This window comes from Blennius ocellaris, assembly GCF_963422515.1.
Source record: "Blennius ocellaris genome assembly, chromosome: 2".
NCBI lineage: Eukaryota > Metazoa > Chordata > Actinopteri > Blenniiformes > Blenniidae > Blennius > Blennius ocellaris.
The window spans coordinates 17,325,886-17,352,160 of NC_137651.1; the positions used below are offsets into that span (position 1 = coordinate 17,325,886).

Consider the following 26,275-nt stretch of genomic DNA (forward strand, 5'->3'; position numbering starts at 1 on the left):
GCGTGCTGGACAGCTCTTATCACTGCTCAAACACTGTGGAGGAGGGGACTCGCTCAGTCCTCTTTCTCGGACCTCTGGTCTCCTCCCAACCCGCCTCATCTCCTCCCAACTGGCAGCTGCTGGTCTGTGTGTGTGTGTGTGAGATCCAGCTGTGTGGAGGAGCCGAGAACATTGTGTTCTGGGTTCACATTGGGGCTTACGATCTTGTTTTGCTTGCATCTCGTCTGTCAGCAGCGATCAGCAATGATTTGGGGGAGCCTACAGATTGAAGGCCAGCTGAATGGAGCATTGTGACACTGACATAAGTTCATAACAACCCTTGTCTATTCCTAGCTCCCTCCGTCTTGTTCGTATTGTGAGAAGGTTAATCCAGAATATGCGAGCAAGTGAATTAACAATGCTGCGACCTGTACGAAAACGATCAGATATGATTAGATATCATGGCAGACATCCATGCATTTCAGGCTTCTATTCATGTCTCTTCTTTTTTTCCCCCCCCTTCTCTGTTTCAGTATCAGTGAGAGTTTCCTCACAGTGAAAGGCGCAGCTCTCTTTCTTCCCATGGGTAACAGCCCCACACCGAACTCTGCACCTCGCATCAGCCAGCGCAGGAACAAGCACACAGGTAAAGACTTGTACATACAGTCCCCACGCAATTCACAGCCGTAACATCTCCCCACACTTCCTTCTTCCTCTTTGGACTCCCAGTCCTGGAAATGGGCCATAACAATAGAAAGTGTGATTGGGCGAAAGGGAAATACGAAGAAGGAAAAGGTCATTGCGGATAAATGAGGACTTGTAAATATTGTCCAAGCTAATATCAGGAGAATACGGGTCATGTTGGATGTAGGTCAAGGTAAAGAAAACTACAGTGTGAATTCAGTGGAAACTCGCCACAGGGACAAACGACACACTATCTAAGCGGTTATATCATCTTAATTGTTCAGAGGAAACTGAACCTTGAATGGTTTTTTTTGTGCAGGTGACCTCCAGAAACATCTTCAGACCATGTTCACTGTGCTGCGCCCGGAGGACACCATCCGCCTGGTCAGTACCACACGTGCACACAGGCACAGTAGCAAAAGGTCGGTTGCGAGGCGGCGTTATGAGCGGTGTGCCTGGTTTCACCGCTTTGTTTGCAAACAAAGCGATGTGAAACCTGCACTAGATTTAAAGAGTAGTTTTCTGATGGTGACCAAGAACAGCGCTTTGACCTGAAACCCACAGTAATCAGAGGAAGTGGAGCAGTGAGTGTTCCCGTTTTTTTTTTCCTTTGAGAAAAAGCAGTTTAAAAGGGTAAATACTACTCGAACACTGTGTCCAGCTTCCTGATTTAAAGGGTAACTGAAATGTTTTTCAGATTTCATCTTTAGAAAGAAGAATAAATATGCTTTCGAAAGGTATATAACATTCCCAGATAAAAGTCCGAATTCCGACCCTTTTAATTGACTTTACATGATGCAGCAGACGACGGTATATTTGCGGGCCATAAATGTGAGCCGCCTGAGCTAGACCGGATATGACGTACGAGGGGTTATATGTCCCAACCAAAACAACATCAGCTGATTGAAGAATGGAGGGGTTTGGCGATACAGAAGCACCTAGGAGCGATGTTAGCGAAGATTTAAGTGACGTATCGTTGGTTTTGGACGAAGATGAAGGAGAGGAATCATCGGAGGAAGAATTAGAAGAAAATCAAGGCGTTCAACCATACATGTTTGAGCCGTGAGTACATATTGTGCGTGACCGGGTATTTACCCGTGTACACATATTGTGCGTGACCGGGTATTTACCCGTGTGCACATATTGTGCGTGACCGGGTATTTACCCGTGTACACATATTGTGCGTGACCGGGTATTTACCCGTGTGCACATATTGTGTGTGACCGGGTATTTACCCTTGTGTCAGAGTGGGTGTTTTGCAAAGTTTATTGGTCTATTTGTCTTAAGTTTTAGCAGGTTTTAAAAAGACTTACTGAAGGTTGGGTTTAAAAATCCGTTAAAAAGCCGTTTAAAAATGGTGGGGACAGAACCAGGATACGTTTCCTCTTCACATCAAAACCAAGTGACTCTCGGATTGCGGGTGCTGTTTCGTAACAGTCATCCGTGAAATGTTGACTGCAGAGATAGGAGGCCTCTGTTGGTGTCCAGTTGGAGCGAGTGCGCTGCACTTGTTTTGTCCATAATCTCCTCAAAGTTTCATCTTTTGGGAATTTATGGACACTGACAGACGGACTGGGCATTTGGGAACACCCAGCCGCAACACAATGCTTAGGCATGACTCTAAAAAACTGCTAAATAACGCGATAATGCAGAGCACATGTAAACAAGACACTACAATCAGCTGTTGTGGGCGGAAGTAAATAACTCCTCATACGTCACAGCGCAAAACTACGGCAAGTTGGGAAAACTAGGTCAGATTCACAGGGCGGGAGATTTAAAGGCATTTTTAGACGTTCGGCGCTCAAGAGCAAGATAGTGGTGTGATTGTCATTGGTGTGTCATATATCATTCGAAAGGGGGAAAAATAATGCTAAATACTGGTGTATTTTAATAGAATTATTTCAGGGACCCTTTAAAAAAAAAAAATCAACATCTGTACCAAAGTAAATATAAAATGCAGGGGGAAACATGTTTTTTGAAGGCAACGGAGGAGACAAGACGTGGAGCTGGTTTCCACACGTCCTTACCTCGGCTGTCTTTCTGATGACTTGCAGGCTGTACGACTGGAGAGTGCCTATCCTCAGGTAACCCGCTACATGGTGGTGGTGTCCACCAACGGCAGACAGGACACAGAGGAGAGCATTGTGCTCGGCATGGACTTTGTCTCCTCTGACAGGTCAGTGCCGCAGCATTCTAAATCTACTCTCTTGTCAAGTTCACACATGAGGCGAACGACACGCACAGTTCACAACAATTAAACTTTCCACTTTTGAAATTGTATTTGGTGTCACTTTTAAGCCGCGATATCCTTGAAATGCACAATGTCGTGTGGGCAGGCATAGTAAAGTAAACGGTACTTCCTTCTTTCATTGTTTACTCCGCGACTGTCACCCTTGTTTTCCAAACCGCCGCATCTTGTTTGGAGGTATTCACACCTTCTTGATCTCTCTGCCAGCTGCTGTACTGTGGGTCTGGTTCTACCTCTGTGGAGCGACACGCTGATCCACTTGGATGGAGACGGGTAAGACACCACTCCTACTTCCTCTCACTGCTCCCCTGGGCGGCCGGCTGCCTGCTCCGATGACCCCTTCACACATTGATCTTGTCTTTAAGTTGTGCTCTCGGTCAGCATCCGTCTCCCCTTTTTGTGTCCTCAGTGGCTTCAGCGTATCAACGGTGAACAGGGTTCATGTCTTCAAGCCAGTTTCTGTCCAGGCCATGTGGTAAGCAGCTTTGATTTCAGGCCCAGTTTAACTTTGACATCCAGCCTTTCAATTCCGTCACTTTTTTTTCTTTCTTATCTTTCCTCGGCTTCCAAAGGCTCTTTTATCATTATCTTTCTACTTTCCTGTCTCTTGTTAATCTATGTCACATGCCAGTGCTGCATCTTCATTTCCTGATTTTCTTTCGTCATCTCTTTACTGTAGTTTCCTCTTTAACCTCTTTTTAAATAAGTCCCTTATACCTTCATTTATCTGCAGTTGTATGTTAGTATTGTATTCCGTTAGTAATGCGATTGCTAATTTCTCCTCTGTACTTAATGTTTTCTCTCTCAACATTTTCACCCTATTCTCCTTAATATCTCGCATTTGTGTTTTTTTCCTCCTTTCCTCCAAATTGACCTTTTTCTCCTTGTTCTTTATTCATTTGACTTCTGTTCCGAGTAAATCCTGATCAAACATAAATCAGAATTTTATTTGACCTACTTGCTTACTTGTACTCTTTTCTGCCGTAGGTCTGCCCTCCAGTCACTCCACAAGGCTTGTGAAGTGGCTCGCTGCCATAACCACTACCCAGGCAGCCTGTTCCTGACCTGGGTCAGCTACTACCAGAGCAGGGTCTCATCCAACCAGTTCTGTATCAATGAGTGGAACGCCATGCAGGATGTCGAGTCGCACCGTGCCAATTCACCCGTCCTCTTCACAGACCTGTGAGTACCGGACGGGAACGAAACACAAACGCCGATTCCTCAAGCCTACAGTTCAGACAAACTGTCATTTGTTGTCATTTGACTTGATCTCATTTTCACAATAATTCATCCAGTACGTTACAGAGTATTATAAGGTGGTAAATTCCTCTAATGTGAATATCAAATCACAGAGATGCCAAACTTTATGACTCAATAATATGCCATGCATGAACTGGCATTCAAAAATCACAAATCACACGGCCAAAGTGGTACTTACCGTACTCATGTTTTTGTGATTTTGTCAAAATGTACAGTAAGTGTTTCAGAAATAGCGATATTCACTCTGAAATTATCTCACAAACATTGTTATATTACAAGTGGGGAAAAAGTAGCAATTCTAACATTATAATCTACTCTCATTCATTGTTTTCTTTCTATTAATAGTCTGAATTTACTCCTAGCACATATTCTGTTTATTATTATATAATGCACTAGTTCAATGTCTCCATTCTCGTGTTTAAACATTTTTCTGCCTATATTTGGGACCAATAAAGGTTAATTTTAACCAATAAACAATCATAAGAAAAAAAGAGAATGCATTAACATTTTTACAAGATAAAACAATACATATGTGTTGCATTCATGTCATAGAAATATATTAAACATTACATACACATTAAAAAAAACATATTTTTCAAAGTGCAAATTGATTTAAAAAAGCAATTGACATAAAAAGTGAGCCACGGCTTCTGAGACTTTCCTTCACCCCCTCCAGTTCTGACTTTGAAATATCAAACTGAGACAGAATTTAATACTTTGAGAAGGAGGTGCATGTCAATAATAGAAAGCTATTGGAAAGTCGGGGAGTGTTGCCTTGCAACAGTGGGGTTTTTCCAATGACTGGACATGTGCATACGCACTTCAGGAAAAACAGGGCCGCACTCATAAGGATAAACGTATAGGGGGTACCCAGACAGGCACATGCTTTCAGCACGGATTCAACGAAAGCCAATACTGTTTCGTAACTGTTGGTGCATGGGTCTAGAGTCACATGCTGCCGTTTAACCTTCCAGGATAACTAAGAGAAGAAAAAAACCATTAACAGGCTTGTTTGAAAAAACCAAAAAAACAACAACAACACGCAGCCCAGGCATGGATGGAATATCTTCAGAGGGTCCCGACCATTTACACATGCAGGACTTTGTAGCCTGTGACACCGAGTTGTCAACAAATCCTCGCGGTAGCACGGAAAGTTGAGGGAACGGCCCAGCCGTCTGGATTTATGGTTTTGCTAATACCAGGGAAATTCCTGTCCCTGCTGTGTGGTCACGTTCCTCAATACCTGTCAGGAATATGTCTCTCTCTCTCTCTCTCTCTCTCTCGCACACACAGACACTCTTCAGTGACCTAAATAGCTGAAGCTTTAGCTGGTTTACTGTACTGTTAGTAAAAAAAAAAAAAAAAAAAAGAAATGGGCATATCGATAAAATTATGGGACAAAAGCAGGTGGCAAGTATGGAAGAAGAGGTGGTAAGGGGCAATTTGTGTGTGTGTGGGGGGAGGGGGGGGGATATGTACACTCGATGCCCCCTGGATAGAAAGAATGGAGGAGCGTGGGCAGATAGAAAGTCACTTGACAACTAAGAAACTTAAATATGGCCTGCCTGGAAACAGAAATACACAACGCCGTCTGCCTCCAGAGGGGGGTGTGTCTCTCCTTGAGTACACTTACCAACAAGATTCCTCATCCACTTTATGGGCTCTAAACACATAAAGTCCCTGTTTGGATTCCCGCACAGGGTGGCTGCTGAAGCGGCATGACCTGCGAGTGTTTGTAGACTTGGCAGTAAACCCCCCCCTCCCATATAACTCCCCAGTGAAAATCTGAGATAGCAGGAAGCTGGAAACATTGGCATGTTTTCATGTTGGTGTGATTTATGGGGATTATGGTGGATTCCATGACGCTAATCATCCAGTGGTGATTCAAGGAAGTGAGAAAATGTCCAATCTTTATCAGCACCATTGCTTGTATGATCCATTGCCACGTCATTCTTTTTTTTCTTTTTTTTTTGTCGTCAATCCCAAGCCGGGCTTTCCCTCCTCCGGGCCATCTGCAGGCAAGTTGAGTCTTGCTGTGAAGTTAAAGGGTTGCTGGATGTCAATGAGTGCTCTATATTTGGAAGGATGAAATACGCCTGTTTTGCTCAACCCGGTGGATTCATTCCCTTTGGGATCAAGTTGAGATAAACAAGCTGTCGGCTTTCACCTTTCAAAATACAGACGATCACCTCTATGTCTGCGTTTACTCGCCTGTTGCGTTCGCAGCGTCGTCCCTTGTGAGTTGCCGACCCGTCCTTCTTTGCGTCGTTACATCGACGGATCAGTTAGAAACCGAACAAGAGAAAATTAGACAATGTGAGGAAGAGATGCAGTGAGACAAACTGAGCTGTCCTCTCTCCGGGGAGGTAATTAGGCCACTCGCTGCTATCATCAGCGTGACGTCCAAAGGCTAAATGCGTCCCCCAGCAGAGTGGTTAGAAACAGAGCCAGGCACAACAACAGGCGTGTTCCACAAGGAGACTTTGTTGTGGATCGCCGATAGGCCACACTCAGATTTTCTGTTCCCTCTCCAGTTTCTGAGAATCAGACAAAGTGGCGATTCTCCCACAGAACAAGCAATCTCATTCAGACCAAAGTAAAAATGAATCAATGGACAGAAGATCCGGGATCTTACTGTGTCCATGCATCCATTTATTTTAGGTTTTTTTCAGGTGATGGTGAAATGTTACCAATGAAGGTGTTTTGTGTGTGTGTGTGTGTGTGTGTGTGTGTGTGTGTGTGTGTGTGTGTGTGTGTGTGTGTGTGTGTGTGTGTGTGTGTGTGTGTGTGTGTGTGTGTGTGTGTGTGTGTGTGTGTGTGTGTATGAACAGGCCCACAGAAAGGGAGCGCACAGAAAGGCTGATCAAAATGCGTCTCAGAGAGATAATGATGCAGAAAGACCTGGAGAACGTCACCTGCAAGGAGGTAAAGAGCAGTCTAAATGTCATCTGTTCTGCTTCTCCTGTTTATGCACCTTTCTGGCATTTCTGGCAGTTCGTCCATCTTCAAGTTGAAATTCCCTTTTTTTTTTTCTTTTCTTTTCTTTTCTTTTTTTTAGATCCGGACAGAGCTGGAGATGCAGATGGTGTGTAACTTGAGGGAGTTTAAAGAGTTCATAGACAATGAGATGATTCTCATCCTGGGACAGATGGACAGCCCTACAGAAATCTTTGAACACGTCTATCTGGTAAGACACAGAGTTGTCACTTTTTATCAAAACCAGATGGGGCACAAGAAACTCAATGTTACGTGCTTGTAGATCTACTGTGTTATTGAGTGAATGTGTTTTGTTTCCAGGGCTCTGAATGGAACGCCTCCAACCTTGAGGAGCTGCAGAATAGTGGGTAAGAAATGAGTCACTCCTCTACCCCTGATCAAGTTAATTAGTGTACCAGCCACACTCACTGGAAGAGCCACTTAGTGGTATCACTGTCTGAATTTTAATAGATGAAGAGATAAGGCTGTGTGTATCAAATACATCCGTAAAGGAGTATGATCATCAACAATAATTTCACTTCTTTAGCAGTCCTAAAATACCTTATTTTACACAATCCAGTGCTCACCGTCTATTTGGATTCATTCAAAGACTCGAGATTTTAAGCAAGTAGTAATGAAGATGAAATTGGCAACGTTTCATTAAAAAAACAAAAAAAAAACAGCCACATTATCTCTTCCTAATCAGCTGAACTGAAAGAAGCCAGGCACAGTTATATAATATGGAATGTTGTTTTGACCGTTGGCTTCTAAACTTCTTCAGCTTAAGACCCAAAACAGAAATCTGGTGATTCCCCGAGGCCAAAACAAAACGGATTTAATAAAAGATAATTTGACAGCCAAATCTGAGTCAAACGCATGCTCTTATTTGAGTCATCTATGTTTTAATTTAGAAATTATATTTACAATGTATTTTCTGGCAACCCAAATAAAACCGTCCGCAGTTCAGGCAACACCAGTGTATCAATGACATGTTGGCGGTAAAGCCATTACTCTAATTAAACTACATATGGATGAATCCAGAGCATATTGATCATAATTCAGTGATTCAAGCATCCCTCATTGGTGAACACTTTATTGTCAGTCTGTATACAACAACTACTTCTCAATGTGACCCTCTGAGAAAACTATATTCCTGATAGCCTCTGCACCGTGTGTAGATAACAGCTGTAGTGTTGTGCAAATAAAACCAAACGTTTGAACACAGGTTTGACATGGAATTCCCATCGTTACAGGTCTGCATCATTAGATCAACAAAAAAATAGGCTTCCGTGTTGAAGATTGTGTGTCTTTTTTAAGCATGATTAGCACATTTAGCACAGTTGCAGCAGCCAGAGCTCAACTGTGAGGGACAGGGTGAGTGTGGGTCACTGTTCAAAGCCCAGCACACATTGACTGTGATTATGCACATAGAAAGACTTTAAAAATGCTTTATGTACGGGGGAAAAAGTTCATGTTTGAAAGCCATTCAAACTGCTTCGCAGGTGAATATATATAATGTACCATTACCAGGTGTAAATGTAATGTCAATGTAATTTGTGCATAAAGTCTGAATTTGAACGGTTTGAGAAACGACCTCATCTTTTTCGTTGTTTAACAGGAGTTAACCTGTATGTTCTTATTTCCTACAGAGTGGGCTACATCCTGAATGTGACCAGGGAGATCGACAACTTCTTCCCTGGCATGTTTGAGTACCACAACATCAGAGTGTACGACGAGGAGGCCACCAACCTGCTGGAGTACTGGAATGAAACTTACAAGTTCATCACCAAGGCCAAGTAGGATTCTTCAAGTTCTCCTTTTTCCCCTAAAGTCATGTCCTCTTACTACAACAGAGCTTCCCTCTCTCTCTGCTGTCTGTAGGAAAGCTGGCGCAAAGTGTCTGGTCCACTGTAAGATGGGCGTGAGTCGCTCCGCCTCCACGGTGATCGCCTACGCCATGAAGGAATACGGCTGGGACCTGGACACGGCCTTCGACTACGTGAAAGAAAAACGTGCGGTCACCAAGCCGAACCCTTCTTTCATGAAACAGCTGGAGGAGTATCAAGGAATTCTGCTGGCGAGGTGTGCTTTTGAAGATTTTCCACAGATGAACAGAAGCTTTAAGGGGAATTTCTGAGCTAATGAACACTTTAATTTTCCTTTTCTTCCTCAGCAAACAAAGGCATAACAAGCTGTGGCGCTCCCACTCGGACAGCGACCTATCAGATCGCCCAGAGTCGATGTGTAAGGCTTCGTCTCCGTCCCTGGGCCGCTCCGACTCGCACAACAACAACACCACCACCTCCTCACCCTCCTTACATCACTTCCTGGGCGTGGCTGTGCTGCAGGCGCTCGGAGCATCACACGAGGACTCGGCCAAATCCGACTCGCACGCGCTCTCCAACGGCGTGGGCGACCCGCCGGTTCAGGAGGAGGTCAAATCGGACTGCGACGACCCCGCCCCGCTCCCGCCCCTCAGACCCCGAGCAGCCACCGTGGTCCCAGAGGAGCGGCTGGACAACGCAGCCAGCGTGGCCGTCACCGTTCCCGTGGCACTGCCACATCCGCCTCCGTCGCTCCACATCCTGCCCCCGACCCCCGAACTCCAGCGTGCCCACAGAAGTCCTCCCACACAGCTCTCCATCTCGGCACACAAGTGCAAGCCAGAGGAGCTGTCCCTCAACTTAGCCAAGAGAAGCAGCTCCGAAGAAATCTCTCCGCTCGCTCTTGGATCCAGTGACTCAGATTTAATAAATCAGTCGTTATCGGATCTAACAGATGACAAACCTAGTCCCCTCAGCCCCGCCACATCCACGCCCTCCCCCCTGGTCTTCCCTCTGGCCCCCAGCGACGACAACAACAACCCCAGTGAGTTAGGCCCTGCTTTGGACAGCCGCGGCGAGGCCGACGGGTCGTCCACCCACAGCACGGACAGCATCGACTTCTTCAGCGCCAGGGAGAAGTTTCTGGGCCTGGCCCAGGACGGCCGGACTCGGACGCTTTCGGAGCAGGCACAACAAAGGACGCCCCCGCCTGCCGACAGGGAAGCCGAGGCCAGTGAGGAGGAGTATCAAGCGGACGGGATGAGTCGGGTAAAGGCTCACTCTGCTTTTTACCGCCAATATAATTACCCCAAAAGCTCAAATAAAAGCAGAATCCATTTCAAACATCTCTTTAATCTGTCTGTGTTTGAAGTTCTGTCGGTGCAACTGAGGAGAATGACGCTCATGTTTCAGTACCATGCGAGTGGACATGAAATACTGTGATTTACAGCAAATAAGTGTCATAAACCTTAACTCATCATTCCAAATGGCGTTTAAATGTATTTTCATATCAGGAGACTATTCGTTCTCACTGCATGTTCATACATTTTTTATTAAAGAAATGATTTAAAATGGATTTGGTTTATGTGGAAGATTTTGAAGCACTATGAAAATTACTTTGATGAAAAAATGTTCAGCTTTATTTTTTCTTTTAAGGGGTTTATTATGATCCTATATTTTCTCCTGAAGGTCGGTAACTTCAATGAGTTAGAACAATTATTTACTACATCTGCCATTTGTGTTGGAATTAAACCTGCTCTAACTAAATTAGGAGTTGCCACAGCACAGGAGGTGTTTTTATTTTGTGTTGTAGGTTTTTATTAATCTCCAAAGATTCTGAACAGACACTTATATCTGTCTGTTTTCACAGTACTAAAGAATCAGAATTAATCATAGTGACACCTGCTGGAAAATGAGAGAAATAATTCTCACTGTACAATCATCTGTAATAAACGTCTCCCTGCCTCACCAAGAGTGTGACTAAAACTTGTCTCTGTCTCTGTCTTCCAGGCATTGCTGCAGTCTGAAGACGGCACCGACCAGTCTCCTCAGTCTCACCATGACAACGGAGTATCGGTCCGCCATATCGTCACAGAAATCGAGTCAATATGGCACCCGGCGTCTTCTCCTCCGACTCAATCTTCCGCCTCTCAGCTCCCGTCCTCTCACAGCCTTCCGCATGTCCAACTGGAACATACTGAGGAAACGGACTCCTCGGAGCTCGCGCACGGTTCTTCGGCTCCTCCCTCGCACCCTCCGTCCCCCTCCCCCACGCTGCCGTGTGACTGGCCGGCGGGCTCGGTGCGGCGGGCCACCAAGCAGCTGGAGAAGAAGCTGAAACAGGAACTGGAGCTCACGGCATCCCAGCGGTCTCCTCTGCACTCCCCCAGCACCGAGCACCCGCCCCTCACACTGTCCCCGTGCTCCCCGGATGCCCCCGGACAGCCCCCCCTCCGCCCCACGCAGCACGCCGCGGAACAAAGCATCGCTCAGGGAGAGAACGAGGCTGTGTCGGTTCATATGAATTCCAAAGAGAAGCACCCAGGGTCCCGAACTGAGCCTCAAAGACTCGAGTCCTCAGGCGCAGATGACCTTTCTGACCACCCGAGTCCCCCCGAATCAAATACGAGCCAAGACTGTGGTGCTGTACCCGCCACTGTGCACCCATTACCAGGTAGCCATACCACAACGCCACTTCTGACTTCTACTAGTCAGTCAGTGGATTTATCTTCAGATACCTCAGCCCAGTCCCAAAGCCAAAACCCTCGGTGTCAGACCCCAGACCAAATGACTGTGGACGGCGTGACCGTGCAGGAGTCAGACACAGACGACCGGCTGCGCGCCGGTTCTCAGGGCAGCTCGGAGAGCTGCGGCCCTGGCTGTGACGCCCACATCAGACTGGCTCATGGCAGCCAGGAGCTCGAGCGGATTCAGCAGACCCTCAGGGAGCTGCAGGCGTTCCTTCATGAGGGCGTCGGCCTGGAGGCGGCTGATGGTCAAGTGCAAGATCCGGGGCAGCCTCCCGGGCTCAGAGACGCCATGAACACGGAGACGGGACAGTCTAAAGGGGGAAGTTGCGAGCAGACCGCTCCAGGACTGGAAGTAGGGCAGCCGCTCAGAGGGAGACAAGAGGGGAGGAGCTTCCTGGAGCAGACTGGGTGGCACAGGGCCATGGAGCTCGAGGCTCGTATACGACAAGCAGGCCTCACCCCCCCTTCTCTAATGAAGCGATCTGCCTCTTTAGCTAAACTTGATTGTCTGGAACTCTCAGCCAATGACCTGAGTGACCTGGACATGAGGTCTCACAACAGGACATCTTCATTATCATCCTCCTCATCACAGTCCCAGGACTCGTTCTCCCTTTACCCTTCTCATCCAGACGACATCTGGAAGAAGCAGAAAGTGCTGGCTCTGAACAATTGTGGGAAAAAGACAGACTTGCCTTGTGACGACTCCTCCCACAACCACAGTTGTCCTAAAGAGGACACGTACGAGAGAGAGGAGCCAGACGACGACGGCGGCGGCGACAGCGGCGACGGAGGCAGCAGCAAGGCGGCGTCCTCATCCCGCCAGCAGGGGAGGGGACACTCGTCGAGACGCTCCTGTAAAGCACCCGCTGAGAAAAAGCAGCGAGTCTTCACTGTGCTATACAATACCATGTGAAACCTCAGTGCAATGGACCCGACTGGAGCTGTACGTGTGACGGAGGCTGCATGACGTGTATGAATGTGTAGCAGGTGACCTGCAGCTACTGTACAACTTTTACTGTATGCATAGTGAGTGTGAGGTCTGAATGGTGAACGTGTCTGCATGTAAACTACTGGGTGTGAACTGGAGTTCAGGTTTGCCTGTACAGTAACGTAATATGAATGTCCAAACCGAGACTGAACCAGTGCGTATGCACTCCAATATGTCCTTTTTTTTTTTTTTTTTTTTTAAAGAGTCGTTTGTTTTCAGTGTGGGACCCTCGCTGCCTGCTCAAGAGTTTATAAAACTACATCCAGAGGGGCTTTTTCTCAGAACATGCACTTTACAATTTAGATGGTTGATCTTTTATTTGGAATCATTTTCTTACAACTGGGGGGGAGGTTGTTTTGCACTGTTCTCAGTAGACATGTCTGTTTTTGTTGGGTTTTTTTTAATCATGACAAAGCTGGGGGGGGGGGGGGGGGTTCATTGCTTTAGCAGCAAATAAATATGTTGAGTTTGTTTTGACTGCTGTGACTCTGATTTTGTTTACTCTTGAGTGTATCTTACCCTGGGAAATTAGTACGTTGTTGGAATTTATTGCCACCTGCTGGTCAGGCTGACCTGCAGATTTAAGCATGTGCGTCTGCATATTTTTGACGTTTTCAGATCTCCTCACACCTGATTCAAAACTGAATAGATTTCAAATCCTGCACAGCTCTATTACTGTTAGACTTACTATTGCTACCAGTTTCATGTGTTGCCAGCAGCAGGAGAGAAATGGATGAGAAGACACACAAGTGGGAGTTGTGATGACGTTGTGGCTCGGCTGGCAGAGTGAGTCCTCTCTCAATCGGAAACTTGCAGGTTTGAGTCCCGATCTGTCAACATATTGAAGTGTCGAGCAAGACGCTGTTCTTCAATTTAGTTTGTAAGCATGTTCCAATACGGTGTATCTTTTAACCAGGAAGTCCACCTTGGGTGGGGGTTGAGCCCTTCTAGAATCTATCCTGTTTCATGGGTCACAACATGTCTGCATCTACTCTAAACATCGGCCCTAAACTTGCTTAAATAAGCTTAGCTAATTAAGCTATCACATCAGAATCGATTTTAATCCACACACATCTACTATGTGTGAAAACAACAGCAATGCCAATGCAGGCCCGCCTCTCATTGCACTGATTCCAACAAATGCTTCATTACTGGTATTGATTCATTCTTTAGAATCATTATCTCGTAGGAAAGTCCCATATGGTCTAGCGGTCAGGATTCCTGGTTTTCACCCAGGTGGCCCGGGTTCGACTCCCGGTATGGGAAGGGTGTTTGGTTCGTTAATGACCTCAGAGGTGAAAGAAGTGTATTAGTGTTCAAACATGCTGCTGAGGGTTTACTGTGGCTCCTTTTTAGCAAAGCTTTTCAACCACTTTGTTAGTGCACTTTGGTTGTATGTGTGAAAGATAAAGCGTTCTTCCTATGACATGGTGCCTCATCAGAACATGATCTAACACCAACCTTAAATCTATGATTGAAACTAATATAGAAACAGTGTCAATGAGAAAACCTGAGTAAAGAACTCTGCAATTAACATTATTTGGTACTTTTGATCGAAAAGATTGAAAGTCACAATAGGATTTTCACACTTTCACTGAGTGACAATGAAACTCTTATCCCCACAATTGATGGACATGTTTTGTATGTGTGACTTTTACCTTCAAGCAACCGTCTCTTTGAACGTGTCGGTCCCACCTCCCGGGGGGGAGGAAAGGTTCTCCATCAGCACAGCCTATTTCAGGCTGACATTTTACCTACTGTTTCATGTGGTTAATTAAACTCTGAGATGTAGGCCACAGGGGCTCCTGCTGAGGCACTCGCAAGCAAATAGATTGACATCAGAGGATGAAAACACACTTTCAAAATCTGGAGAAAGCTAAGACATCAAAACTCATGAGCCGTGTGAAGAAATGTAGAAAATATTACGTCGACTGTTTGTGTAAATCAAGGAGAAAGCTTTGCGACGATGGTTCAGTAATGAAGTCCACCTTAGTAGAGGAAGATGATGGGTTTATTTTTTTGTCCCAAAAGAAAAATTGGACTTCCTTGGGACTGTGGCGGAGACATTGCATGAACTGGATTCAGTGTGTCAGTGTGTTTCTGGGTGGGATTGCTGAGATTGGCCCGGTTCCACTTTGCATACTGATGCTTGCAGCTTCTCTCTCTCTGACAGACACACACCTTGTTTAATGTCTGCAGCTATTTACACATTCACTCCACACACGCCTGCAGCCCAGTGCTTCACAGGCCCAGTACTATTTGTAATAATGGGCAGGAAGGAAAGTTGCTGCTGCGCGCTACTGATCCACATAATATTATTTTATTTCTCCAACTGTTTATTTATCTTTTTGAAGGTTTTTTACAGTCTCTGGGCTGCGACTCTTCCCAGTAAGACAGGAGGGGAAGTAACATATTGAAATATATTACCTTTGTGGGGTGTTATTAGTCAATATAACCTTCAAATAATTATCTGAATTAGACAAAACAACAGTGCTGAGGTCATTTCAGGAGCAATTGTGCAATTTGCTACTGGTACAACTAACCAAACTCCAACTTGCTCCAGGCCTGTTTTGTCTCTCAGTATCAGTTTGAACCACAAGATGGTGAATTGAGTCAATCAGAGGCAGCAAGTGGCATAGTTAACAACAGTTTCTGAATCTGCTGACTCTAACACAGTGGTATTTTCAGTGTGATAAGCAGGTTCACACAATTTACCCACGACCACATATGAAAGCCAAACAGCCAAAAGTCCAGATAGTTCGGTGAGGGACCAACTCGTCACTCAACACTGCCACCCAAAGCTCAGCTGAGGCATAGTGACTGTTTATGAAACATGTGACTGAAGTAAAATGACAATTTGAAATCATGTTAAAACCTTTTGACCTGCTTTTAGCTTTAAGTTTTTTTCTTTTCAGCTTAACTGCAGTTTTAGTTTTAAAGTATTTTACTTATCACTTTGGATAAATGATTCCTCAGCGTTCGACTCATCCTATTAATAGTTAACGTTGACTGCATACACTATAAGAGCAGCAGTATATAGGCAGCGTGTGTCGTTTGAGGATAGAAGTCTTGTTCAGGGACACACAGGGGGAACCTTCTGGGAGTCAAATCAACAAACTTCTCAGCTTTAACTTATCACATTTGCCTGAAAATTGCAGGTTCTCTCAGAAGTGTTGTTAAAAATAAGAAACTATTTTAGAAATCAAATGTCTAGCAATACAACATACAACAAAAGTTTCAAAGTGATTTATTCCAACTCAAGCCACGTTACAATAGTTGTACTTGAGTCCAAATTTTCGACACCCATTCACTGCTGCTGTCATGCCTTAAATAACTGCAGACAAAAAAACCCTCCTCCCACCTCTCACCTCCCCCTTGGATGTGAGTGAAACTCTGGGAATCTATGTCACAGTGAAGATGATGACGGTGGCAGCTGCTAAAAACAGATCAGCCCTCTGTGGTGCTGACTGACACCGCAGCATTCCCTATCTCGTGAGAAACGAAAGGCTTTTGTGGCCGTCCTTTCCGAGACAGTGGAAAGCTGCAGCTGAAAAACCTCGGGGGGGGGGGGGGGTCAGGGGGGATTTAGAGCATTTGAAAGCTGTCGGTAATTCAAAAAAGATTTGAGGGGAAAAAAAAAAAAAGAATTACCGCCTGGTGGATGTTTGCTTTGTTTGTTTGTTTTGCTGCCAACCAGTAAAGTCGTAGCTGGCATTAATGTCACTCGAGACTGATTAAGAAAATACTGTATATCCAGTGAAGACGGTTTAAAAATGTCGTCAAACATTAAATGACGCATCTCAAGAGATATTACATTCACAGAAATGGAACAAACCTTTGACTGTTTCTGAGGAGGAATGAACATGTGCATCATATTTAAACAGATGCCTGCAAGTCCTTTTAAAGATGCTGCATAAACGAGGTGAAGTGGAAGAACGTTTAGCAGCATTCACATCTGTATGGAGAAGCTTGTCGAGTCATTTTGGATTATTATTATTATTATATTTATTATTATTTTGTACATTCTTGTAGTGTTGGTGTGTCACATTATAATAATAAAAATAAATAATTTATTATAATATATTATTTAATATATTAATATAATATAATAATTTTATAAATAAATATAATAATAATATATCATAACTCACTCATTAGATTTTGTGACATGGCGTGACTTCTTTGTGAGACAGTCTGGTTGTTTCGGAATTTAATATGAAGAGAAGAAGCTGAGATGAACTCAATAAAAACACAAGGTTCTGCTAAAGGTAAGCTGATGTTTATTGAAGGCTGCTTCATGTATCACACGTCTACTGAGCATCTTTCATGTTGGTTTCAGGAAGAAGGAGCTAGCTTGAGGCACTTCTCCAGTAAAAAGGAGTTTAGTGAAATTGTAACAGAGTGGCTTTTCACTGAAGATCACGGCTTCTGATAAAGCTAATGCTAAAGTTCTTTGTGACTGATTCTATCACCATCATTAAGATATTAAGAGTGACACACTGGTGTCTCAGCAGCATGTAAATGTGAAAGGGCTGATTAATAAATCAGAAGTACAGAAATGATTAATATTCAACAAAATAAAGTATTTAAAATGTAATGAAAGCAGAAAGTATGAAATCCAAGCCATTCAGCTTTCTCTGTGTATGGTGTGTCAGTTAGTCAGTTAGATTTGTTTCTTAATCTATTTGCTTGAAAATTATCAAAAAATGTTCAAAGCTTAAGTTTTGCTTCAAGAACTATTTGATCCATCAGTCATTTCTGGTCGATAGATATGAACATATAAACACACAAACCATTGAAATAAGGATCCCAGCCATATGTTGCTGCTCCAAAAAGACGTTTCTTTATTTGAATCTTCTCAGTTCAGTTCCCAGCACACGCCACAAAAACATCTCACTATGTCTGCAACATTTTTTAAAAAGTAAAAAAACAAGTTGTTTTTTTTTCTTATCAACCAGGCAAGCTAGACTATGAATGACAGAGAAGAGTGGAGGAGTCGTTTCCTCCTCAGTTTGTGCTGATATCTGAAATGTACATTTCTTTAAAACATAAAAAAAAAAAAGGGAGCTAAAAGAAAGACAACAAAAGAAGCGGTCTCCTTAACAACACACAGCCCTCAGTGTTCGCCATGGCCTGAGCCCTGCAATTCAAAGCGCCTTACAATTATGAGACAACATTCGTTTGTTTTGTTTTTTTCTTTTTTAGGGGGGGAGTTGTTTTTTTTTTAATGCTTGCTTTTCTTTCCAGCGTGTCACGTGGCCAAACAAACCTGCTGTTAGGGTGCAATAAAACCTCAAATTGCTTTGTTTTGATAGCTTTTACAGTGATTCCTCCACAGCGCATGTCCCCTCCGAGCGAGCGCTCCGATACTGCAGACTTCAGTCAGACAAAATAACCCCCCCCCCCCCACAGACACACACACTGGCGCAGGCCATGCTGAAATATTTGTACACAATAAACGTACCGTGACTACACAGAAATACAGAAAGATTGCCCACTCGTGTGAGAAGATGCTAATTTACAATCACTTTCAGTAACATGTCTAACCCACGACCCACTCACAAGCCACGAGCACGGTCTCTTTGTATTATTACACACAAAATCTTCACATACAACTTATATAGTCCCATCACATCTGTGCTCCTGCAAAACTTTACTTTGTGCTCAAACCCATTGTCAACGGCCACTAACAGTCATATATATGCGTGATGCACCCACAAGCTAAGTACAGTACGTCTGGATTTTGTGCAAATGGGGAAAAAAGAAAAGAAAGAAGAACGTACAAGTCAATATCTTTAAAAAAAAATCTCCTTTTAAATCTAAGGAATTCAGATGGTTTGTCAACATTCAACTCAACGAGACCAACCGTGTGTGTGTGTGTGTGTGTGTGTGTGTGTGTGTGTGTGTGTGTGTGTGTGTGTGTGTGTGTGTGTGTGTGTGTGTGTGTGTGTGTGTGTGTGTGTGTGTGTGTGTGTGTGTGTGTGTGTTTTGACGGTGAAGTGAGAAGTTGGCCTAACGCACGGTGATTTCATAGCAGAAGGTGATCGGTTGGCCCCTGTGCGGAGAGCTGGTTTCTTTTTAACGAAAACGCCTGCGAGCAGTCACGAGTCCTCTGACTTCGTATTGGATGTGCTGTTTCGTTGTAAACTGGCACTGCTCAAAAAAAAAAAAAAGGACCATTGTGGCACCAGAGGGAGGACGATTCTCCAAGACTGTCCAAGGCCGCACAGCGTGGCGTCCCCGTATGGCTTCAAGGAAAAGGTCTGGTGGAGGCGACGAGAGAAGAGAGGAGGCGTTTTTGACCATATGAAATCACAAATCTCAGTGGAAATTTCCATCTAACTTTAAATCAAGCCAATCCCCCCCCCCCCCCCCATCTTTTTCTCCCCACGTGTCCTCGGTCCAGACCCCTCCCCTCTCTCTCCACACTCGGTCGACGCTTCACTTTTATTTCTCCATAAGCGACAGCTGGATGATGCGCTGCAGCTCCTCCTCCTCCCGCCGCCGTCGGAGCTCCGCCTCCTCCAGCTCCCGGGCTGAGATCTCCATGGCGATGCGGAGCTGCTCGTCGTAGGTGCAGGGGGCGGGCTGCTTCTTGGAGGGGGTGGAGCAGAGGCTGGAGGGGGCGCGGGGCTTGTGCTGGGGGGTTCTGCGACGAGGGAACGGAAGCAGGTATGAAACGGTTACGACGGGATGTTTGATGAGTAATTGCAACATTCCAGTGAAGCCAAAAGCTGGTGGACACGCCCACACTCAGAAAGCAACAGCAGGAATCTTTTAAATAGAAGCATTTGCCAGCTTCCCAGGTCTAGTATTTGTTCATTGTACCTGTGAACGACGTAATCCTCCTTTAAATGGATGAACAGCAGGTTTTTTGATCACAGCATTCAGGATTCAGCAAAATGCTCTGATATAATGATCTCAGAAGTGCTAATTTAGGCTCAAACTTCAACTTAACACTCCTCTCTCTGTGTAACTCTTTCAATTTTATATAGTTGTATGTCCTTATGGTTTTCTTTTGGGTATCCACATTTTCATTTTCCTTCTCTTGGAGCACATTTGTTGATTGCGTGTTTGTAGGGTGGATTATTTTGGTGTCTCTTTGAGGCCACTCTTTTCATAGTTTTCTTAATTCTTTGTTGTAATTTTGCCCCTCCCTGTAGTTTATTTAATAATTTTTTATCTTTTCCTGAGGATTTCTTGTATTTGGGTAGTCAATACTGGATTAGTGGAGCTGCTGTCTTTCCCAAATTACTATTTTGGAAACACAACTTTACTGAAGTTCACTGTGGTCGGAGGAGAAAAGGAGAACAGTTGCGGTGGTGATAAGATATTTTTGGGTTGTTTGCAGCGTATAGCAGTAGTTCACTCGCACACTATAACTCGCAGAGGGGAACACTGCAGAAACAGGACTATTTAAAAAGAAGAAAACAAGGAAATCTGCATATTCAGCTACTCGTCTACAAATGGAGACGACGCGAGGAGAAACAGTGTCTAAAGATAAGAGGCTGAAGTCAACGGCGGCACTGTTGACTGTGAAAGCAGGAAACTCCCTCATCCTCCACTTCTGCTCTCTTTCTACAAACACACTCACATAATAGTGCACAGCCGATAGGAGATGAGAAGGGAGCCACTGGATGGATAAGAGAATAGAAAAAGGGAGGAATACAGGACGTGAGTCAGGGTTGGAAAAAAAAATAGGAATACAATGGAGGCGCTGGAGACACTGAAGAGGAACAACACATAACAGGACCGAGAGGAAGTGAGAGACAATACGGTCTGAGGCTCAGCAGGATATATTGAGTTTATCTAGACAGTCCTGTGTCATTCCCCCCCCCAAAAACAGAGGAGCTCAGTGTAATCAGGTGGGTTTCGTGAATGATGAAGAAAGTGTCACGCTGACCTCTCGAGACGGCTCGGGTCACAGGACAGGTTGTGCGTTCCCGGCTTGCTGTTGGTCAGTGCTTCCCAGATGGTCACCTGGACACAAAGGGGAGGTCAGGGAGCGGGCAGAGGAAGTAGACTCTCATTTTCCAGTAATATATGTTAAAGTTCCTCTCCGGCACACATCCCGGATCTGATGCATTAGTAAACACACATATATTATTACTATTCTGCACAACTAATAAAGATCGATTTGTAAAACTAGATCTGTGATGCACGTCACAATATTTTCTTTGAACTGACAAACGTCATCTTCACTTGCTTTCCACCAATTCACCTGACTTGGAACAGGGTCGTGGGCACCAACCTGCCATTGACACTGACACCCAGAGTGAAACTATCAAATCTACCTCCACATCAGGCACAGGAGCAATCAAGCTGCACCACAGAACAGGATTTAGTTTGATCTGATGGGAAGTCATCAACGTCAAGCCATCAGAGGCGTTGCAGGAGTTCTATCGTTGTTTTGTTAGGGGGCCTTTAGGCCTGGAATTGACGTGGATGTCATTTTAATGTTGCACCAACAAACTAGACATTGTTGGCCACATATTGTTCTTTACCTGCAACGGCCGTTAAAAAAAGAAAAAAAAAGGAAAACACTTCAAGAAAATGCAAAAGAGTTCAAACTGACTGATTTTGAAGATATTCGTTGACTTGATCTTATGTACAACATGAAAAAAGAGTTCAATTTGTAAGCTCTTCCTCTACTTCCAGGGTTTTAAGCAATCCCTGCCAAATTCTGGTGATTTTCCTTGTTTTGACAAGCAGTTTTGGTTGTGCCAGAATATTATGGCAGATACTTTTGATGTTGAGATTGAGTGATGTTTATCACTCCTCTTCATTTTCTACAGCCTGACATACACTCTTATTTAGATTTACTTCAATCACCAAATCCTGTCAAACGCCCCCAGAGGTTCACAAGATCCTGCGCTGTCTGCAAGAAATTCATTATTGGTAGTTTTGATGAATGTGAAACTTGTTGGAGATGTGCACCACTGACTACTTAAAAGCTTATTAGAGGCCATTAGCTGGCTCATGCACATTTACTCAATCTTGATCCATTTTTATTCTCATCAATCTTTAACTAGCTTCTGCAGTTTGTATGCTTTTATTATACAAGTAATATTCATTACACTTATGCATCTCAAAACACTTGAATTTGGAGAAACCTTTGTAGAAGTTAGTATGATCTCCCATGCAGCTAAATATGTCAAGTCTACTTTGTTTTGTTTTTCTGTCATTAATCAAAAAAACAATACTTATATACAGTAATCTTTGATTTGTGCATGAGGGTTAAAATATCTGGACTACAAATCCTGAAGAAGGACTAGCAGAGACAGCACTTCCTCACAGCCTCCTGAAACCCTGCTACATTGTGAAGAGCAGAAAGTACCCACAGCAGGTGGCGGGGTGGCAGTCGGAGCAGATTATCAAAAAGATTAATCAGAAGTCTGCACTGAAGATGTCCAGCTGTATAATAAAGGACCCCCACACAATTCTCTCACTGTCGCCCTCTGGCAGGATTCTAAGATCCTTTAAAACATCAAAATGACTTAAGAACAGTTTCTACTTTCAAGCAGCAGGATGAGATTGAGCTGCAGCTCGACATGTCTTCTAACATACAGAGGCCAATCAACCAAGAAGAGAAGCATATTAAACACGTCCCATTTTAAGGAAAAATCCCCCTCGTCCCTGTTCTTATTCTTGTTACCACCTGAAAAGCTCAATTATTTTTGTTAAGGTCATCTGACCTCTGTTTTCAGTTCATGGCAGATTTGTGCTCAGCCAACTTCATTAACTCGATCCTGTTTCTACTTTCAATTTAGCTACAAGTAAAATTTTATTAGGAAAGGTTTTCTTTGCTTTTTTTTTGCCTCCTAACAATTAAAAAGCTTGGACAAAGATAATTTTGCTGAGTGGTTAAAGCCGTGCAATGTGGCGTGTCTGCTGTGCGATCTTTTAACACCTGTCTAGCTTCAGTAAAACAGCTTTAATTAAAAGTGGCATCACCTTTTTCTGCACAGTTTAAGGCAGCAGTGTAACAGAGCGGCGGCTATAGATGATTGCACTAAACTGCAGCACAAATCCCCCGGCTGCAGCCTTGCACCTGTCTCCCCTCCATCTTCCCCGGCCGTTTCTGAGCCAAGAAAGCTCTGAGGATGTTCTCTGTATTGCCTCGGATTGAATATTTATGCTTTACTCTCGGTGCTACTGGAAAAGGGCCAAACACCACCAGAACCACCATCTGAGGGATTTCAAAACCAGCACCTATCCTGCGGCTGCGCTGAAACATAATGGGTCTAAGCTGCGTACTTCAGAGGCAATTTATTCTTCTCATTGATTTTACTTCAGTATTGATTGTTTTTATTTTAAACTTGGCTGCTTTTCTGCTACTTCAGTGTGCACATTTGTCAGCTCTTGCTTGATTTATTGGTGAATTTATTACCGTGATTTGCACTGCGTATTTCATACAGGGAATATATCCAATATGCATCCAGCTCGGTTGATAAAGCAGCATAACTGCTTGACTGTTGAAAACCGTTTTCTATTTTCGACTATTTTAAAAGATAGCGTTTGTATTATTTGCTGTCGTTATTGCAGCGATGCCTTCATACAGCAGATGAGCGGTGAAGTGGCACCTTTGGATGTACGCATCTGGAATGAAGGCCTTTACACTGTTCCTTCAGTAAATCTTAAAATATATAAGCTTCGAGCAGTGCAGTGCATCGCTTCCCTTGATGTTAGCTTCAGAGAAGCGTCGCTCACTGAAACCCATTCAACTCGGCAGGTTTGGAACGGATGTCTTCTCACTCGTAAAATTACCTCCTGAATTCTGGCAAATCTCAAAACGTTTAAAAGCAGTACAGCATTCCGGAAGTTTCCACTGCGTCCACTGGCCAGTGCTCTGGTGAAATATGTCGCAGCAGTGACACCTCTAAAGCTGCCAAGTTTATGATAAGTGTTGATATCTTGAGCTCTTTTTAGTACTCCAGTGTACAGTTAAATGTACCGAGGATAAATAGTAATGGAAAGCAAAGATGGCAGTGAACTGTTTAATTACTCTCTTACAAATCCAATCATATAACTTAACAATCACTAACATGACAGGTGTGTCAGGGGGTGATGCTGAAGGTTTGACATCAAGCTCTACTAAACTCTGATAACTCAACAATATGAAGTACCGGTAGCTCTGAAAAAGAAGACACGTAACAGATGCACACAAAGTGACGCATTGCTCCAATGTCTGAGTATTTCAGTATTTTCCATTTCCCAATAGCTCAATATCATTTTCTAATATACAACTAGTTGCTTCGTTTCAAACATATTCAGCAAATGCACCTAAAATTTAGGATTTCGTAAGTCGATCATCATCACTTGCTTACATTAAATAACAGCAAGGAAGTGAGTTTGTTACCTTCAAAAGGAGATTGACAAATATTGGATATGCCACACATGCTGATGTCTCATGCCAAATAGTAGTCCTATGTTTAATGCCAAATTTCACCAAGGTTTTCATCAGAAATTCAAAAATTACATTCCATTTGTAATCCATTAACAAGCATTGTTTTGCCCCTCTTTGCAAGATCCCTCTGAGTCGGAGGCATTAAAGTTATAATAATTCAAAATGGTGCAAGCATTAACGCAATGATTGTGGAACAGAAGATGAGAACCATCACACATGACAGCCATTTAAAACAGACAAGGGTGTGAAAACCTCTGAAAGGGTTTATACTAATCATATTGTTGAAGCCATCCCCAAAAGGTTCTACTACAGAAGTATTCTGCATTCACACAAGAAAACACACCAAAGTACCAGTTAGTACCAACATATTGAGGTTGCATGCCTACTTTTAGTATATTCAGCCTCTCCCAGTATGTCAAATTATTTCATTAGTGTATTGAATACACATCAGTATGAGGGATCTTGAGCAGCTTACTTTGATTCCTGAGGACCCTTATAGTGCATGTTCAAATTTTCAACAGAAGAAGATATTTCCCATTCAACCCACCTGATCATACTCGGATCCGGCCTCCAGCAGACTCTGCTGTATGGCAAACTGCAGCAGGTCTTCCTCCTCCTCCCTCATGCTGTCTCTCTGCTTGCCTCCAAGCATGGTGTATCCTGGCGGGGGCTCGAACACACACGGGGGAATCTCTCCCGCTCGACATGACACTGCAACACAGTGGGAGGGGTGAGGAGGCAAAGGGCAAGCAATGGAAAGAGTTATCTGCAAGTAAAGGAGAGGAGTGCTGGAAGGTGATCTCCTAATAAAAAGAACCACAGAACAAATTCAAGGTCATCATTTCCTCCATCTACAGCACAGGCTGATGAACAATTCTTCAATCTGGCTGTGTCTATTTGAACGGAGTGGATTTATTGTGCGTTTCTCGACAATAATGTCAAAGATCTTGAAAGAGGTCTCCTCTGAGCAACCACACAAGAAATTTTCATCTCTCCTTTTTGCTCAGCTGCAGATTGAAACGCAGCTGCTCAGATTCTGATGAAGCGATAGAACGATGAAAGTGAGCCAAATTCTCAAACACGCAACACAACGAAGATAACCTTGCATTTAGAGCCAGGGGTAAATACTCCTCATATCTCCATCGAGAGACTGTAAACTCACTTTGTGGAGTGAAGTACGGCCGAGGTTCTGCACTAACTGGAGGATTTTATAAAATAGCTTGTTTAAAAAAAAAAGGAAAAAAAAGAAAGAAAAAACAGACCGAGAAGGCTCCTTACTGGTGGAGCTGGAACTGGAGACACTGGAGGAGTCGCTGCCCGGGGAGGGCGTGTCTGTCCGCGGGGGTTCCCTCTGTCCGTCCCCCTCCATCGCCACCTCGTTGTCAGCACGGACACCAGTTCCCTCCTCACAGCCATTCAGGTTGCTGAACGTAATCCTGGCGTTCAGGATGTGGTAGAGAGGGATCTCTGCCGAAATTGGACGGAAAGTTATCTGTCAACTCTTCATGTCACTGTCATCCTTCACCCAATCATGCACGTCTTTTCATCAGCTTTTCAATCGCGGCCTATCTTTTTACCCATTCTCTTCATCCGTCTTCATCTTTCCGTCCATTCCAATGGGTTAACTTATTACTCTTCTGCCGCCCCCCCCTTACTCAAGCAGCAGTCATCATTTTATTATTTTACCACACCCGTCCTTCTATCCATCTCACTCTCCTTGCGCTTACCGATCTTGACGGGGAAGCCAGGCGGCAAGCGCAGAGTAATAAAGTCCCGCAGCTTGGCGAAGAGAGCGTTGGAGATGGCCATGAGGTCGATGATAGGCACCACTTGTTCTGCCAGGGAGAGAGGATGTGACTCGCACAACCACAACTTGGCTTTAAACCTGGAAACGAGAACACAGGAACAGACGCTGAAGATGCTTCCAGAAATAGAACAAGAAACTTTCACACAGCTGACAGTCTTTAAACTCAACCAGTTCTTTCGTTATATGATTACAGTGTTTGACTGATTGATTTCCCAGGAACCTAGATGATAATGGGCAGCTGTTAAAATGGCCAATCTGTCCAGACCATACTGTAATTCTACCACAGACAAAAAAAAAAAAAAAAAACCCAGAAATCAGAAACAGCATTAGGGATTGCATGTCAGCCTGAGACC

The 26,275-nt window shown here is 44.1% G+C and overlaps 2 protein-coding genes across 4 annotated transcripts in view; one reads left to right on the forward strand and one right to left on the reverse strand.

Annotated features, from left to right (window-relative positions):
• The window catches only part of ssh2a (slingshot protein phosphatase 2a), a 30,325-nt gene extending 17,249 nt beyond the window's left edge, over positions 1-13,076 (forward strand). For all 3 annotated transcript variants that reach the window (XM_080506852.1, XM_080506853.1, XM_080506851.1), the window contains 13 exons: positions 513-625; positions 983-1,047; positions 2,718-2,839; positions 3,119-3,184; positions 3,321-3,386; positions 3,899-4,093; positions 7,003-7,096; positions 7,230-7,358; positions 7,469-7,515; positions 8,797-8,943; positions 9,029-9,229; positions 9,321-10,239; positions 10,981-13,076. In XM_080506852.1, the coding sequence (XP_080362978.1) occupies positions 513-625; positions 983-1,047; positions 2,718-2,839; positions 3,119-3,184; positions 3,321-3,386; positions 3,899-4,093; positions 7,003-7,096; positions 7,230-7,358; positions 7,469-7,515; positions 8,797-8,943; positions 9,029-9,229; positions 9,321-10,239; positions 10,981-12,633 (3,817 nt within the window). In that variant the 3' untranslated portion in view covers positions 12,634-13,076. The remainder of the gene's footprint in view (positions 1-512; positions 626-982; positions 1,048-2,717; positions 2,840-3,118; positions 3,185-3,320; positions 3,387-3,898; positions 4,094-7,002; positions 7,097-7,229; positions 7,359-7,468; positions 7,516-8,796; positions 8,944-9,028; positions 9,230-9,320; positions 10,240-10,980) is intronic.
• A 6,061-nt stretch (positions 13,077-19,137) lies between these two features.
• Positions 19,138-26,275, reverse strand: part of ankrd13b (ankyrin repeat domain 13B) — a 38,991-nt gene continuing 31,853 nt past the window's right edge. The window contains exons 11-15 of the mRNA XM_080512458.1: positions 25,843-26,000; positions 25,394-25,582; positions 24,663-24,826; positions 20,612-20,688; positions 19,138-19,357 (exon numbers count right to left, since the gene is read on the reverse strand). Coding sequence (XP_080368584.1) covers positions 19,156-19,357; positions 20,612-20,688; positions 24,663-24,826; positions 25,394-25,582; positions 25,843-26,000 — 790 coding nt within the window. The 3' untranslated portion in view covers positions 19,138-19,155. The remainder of the gene's footprint in view (positions 19,358-20,611; positions 20,689-24,662; positions 24,827-25,393; positions 25,583-25,842; positions 26,001-26,275) is intronic.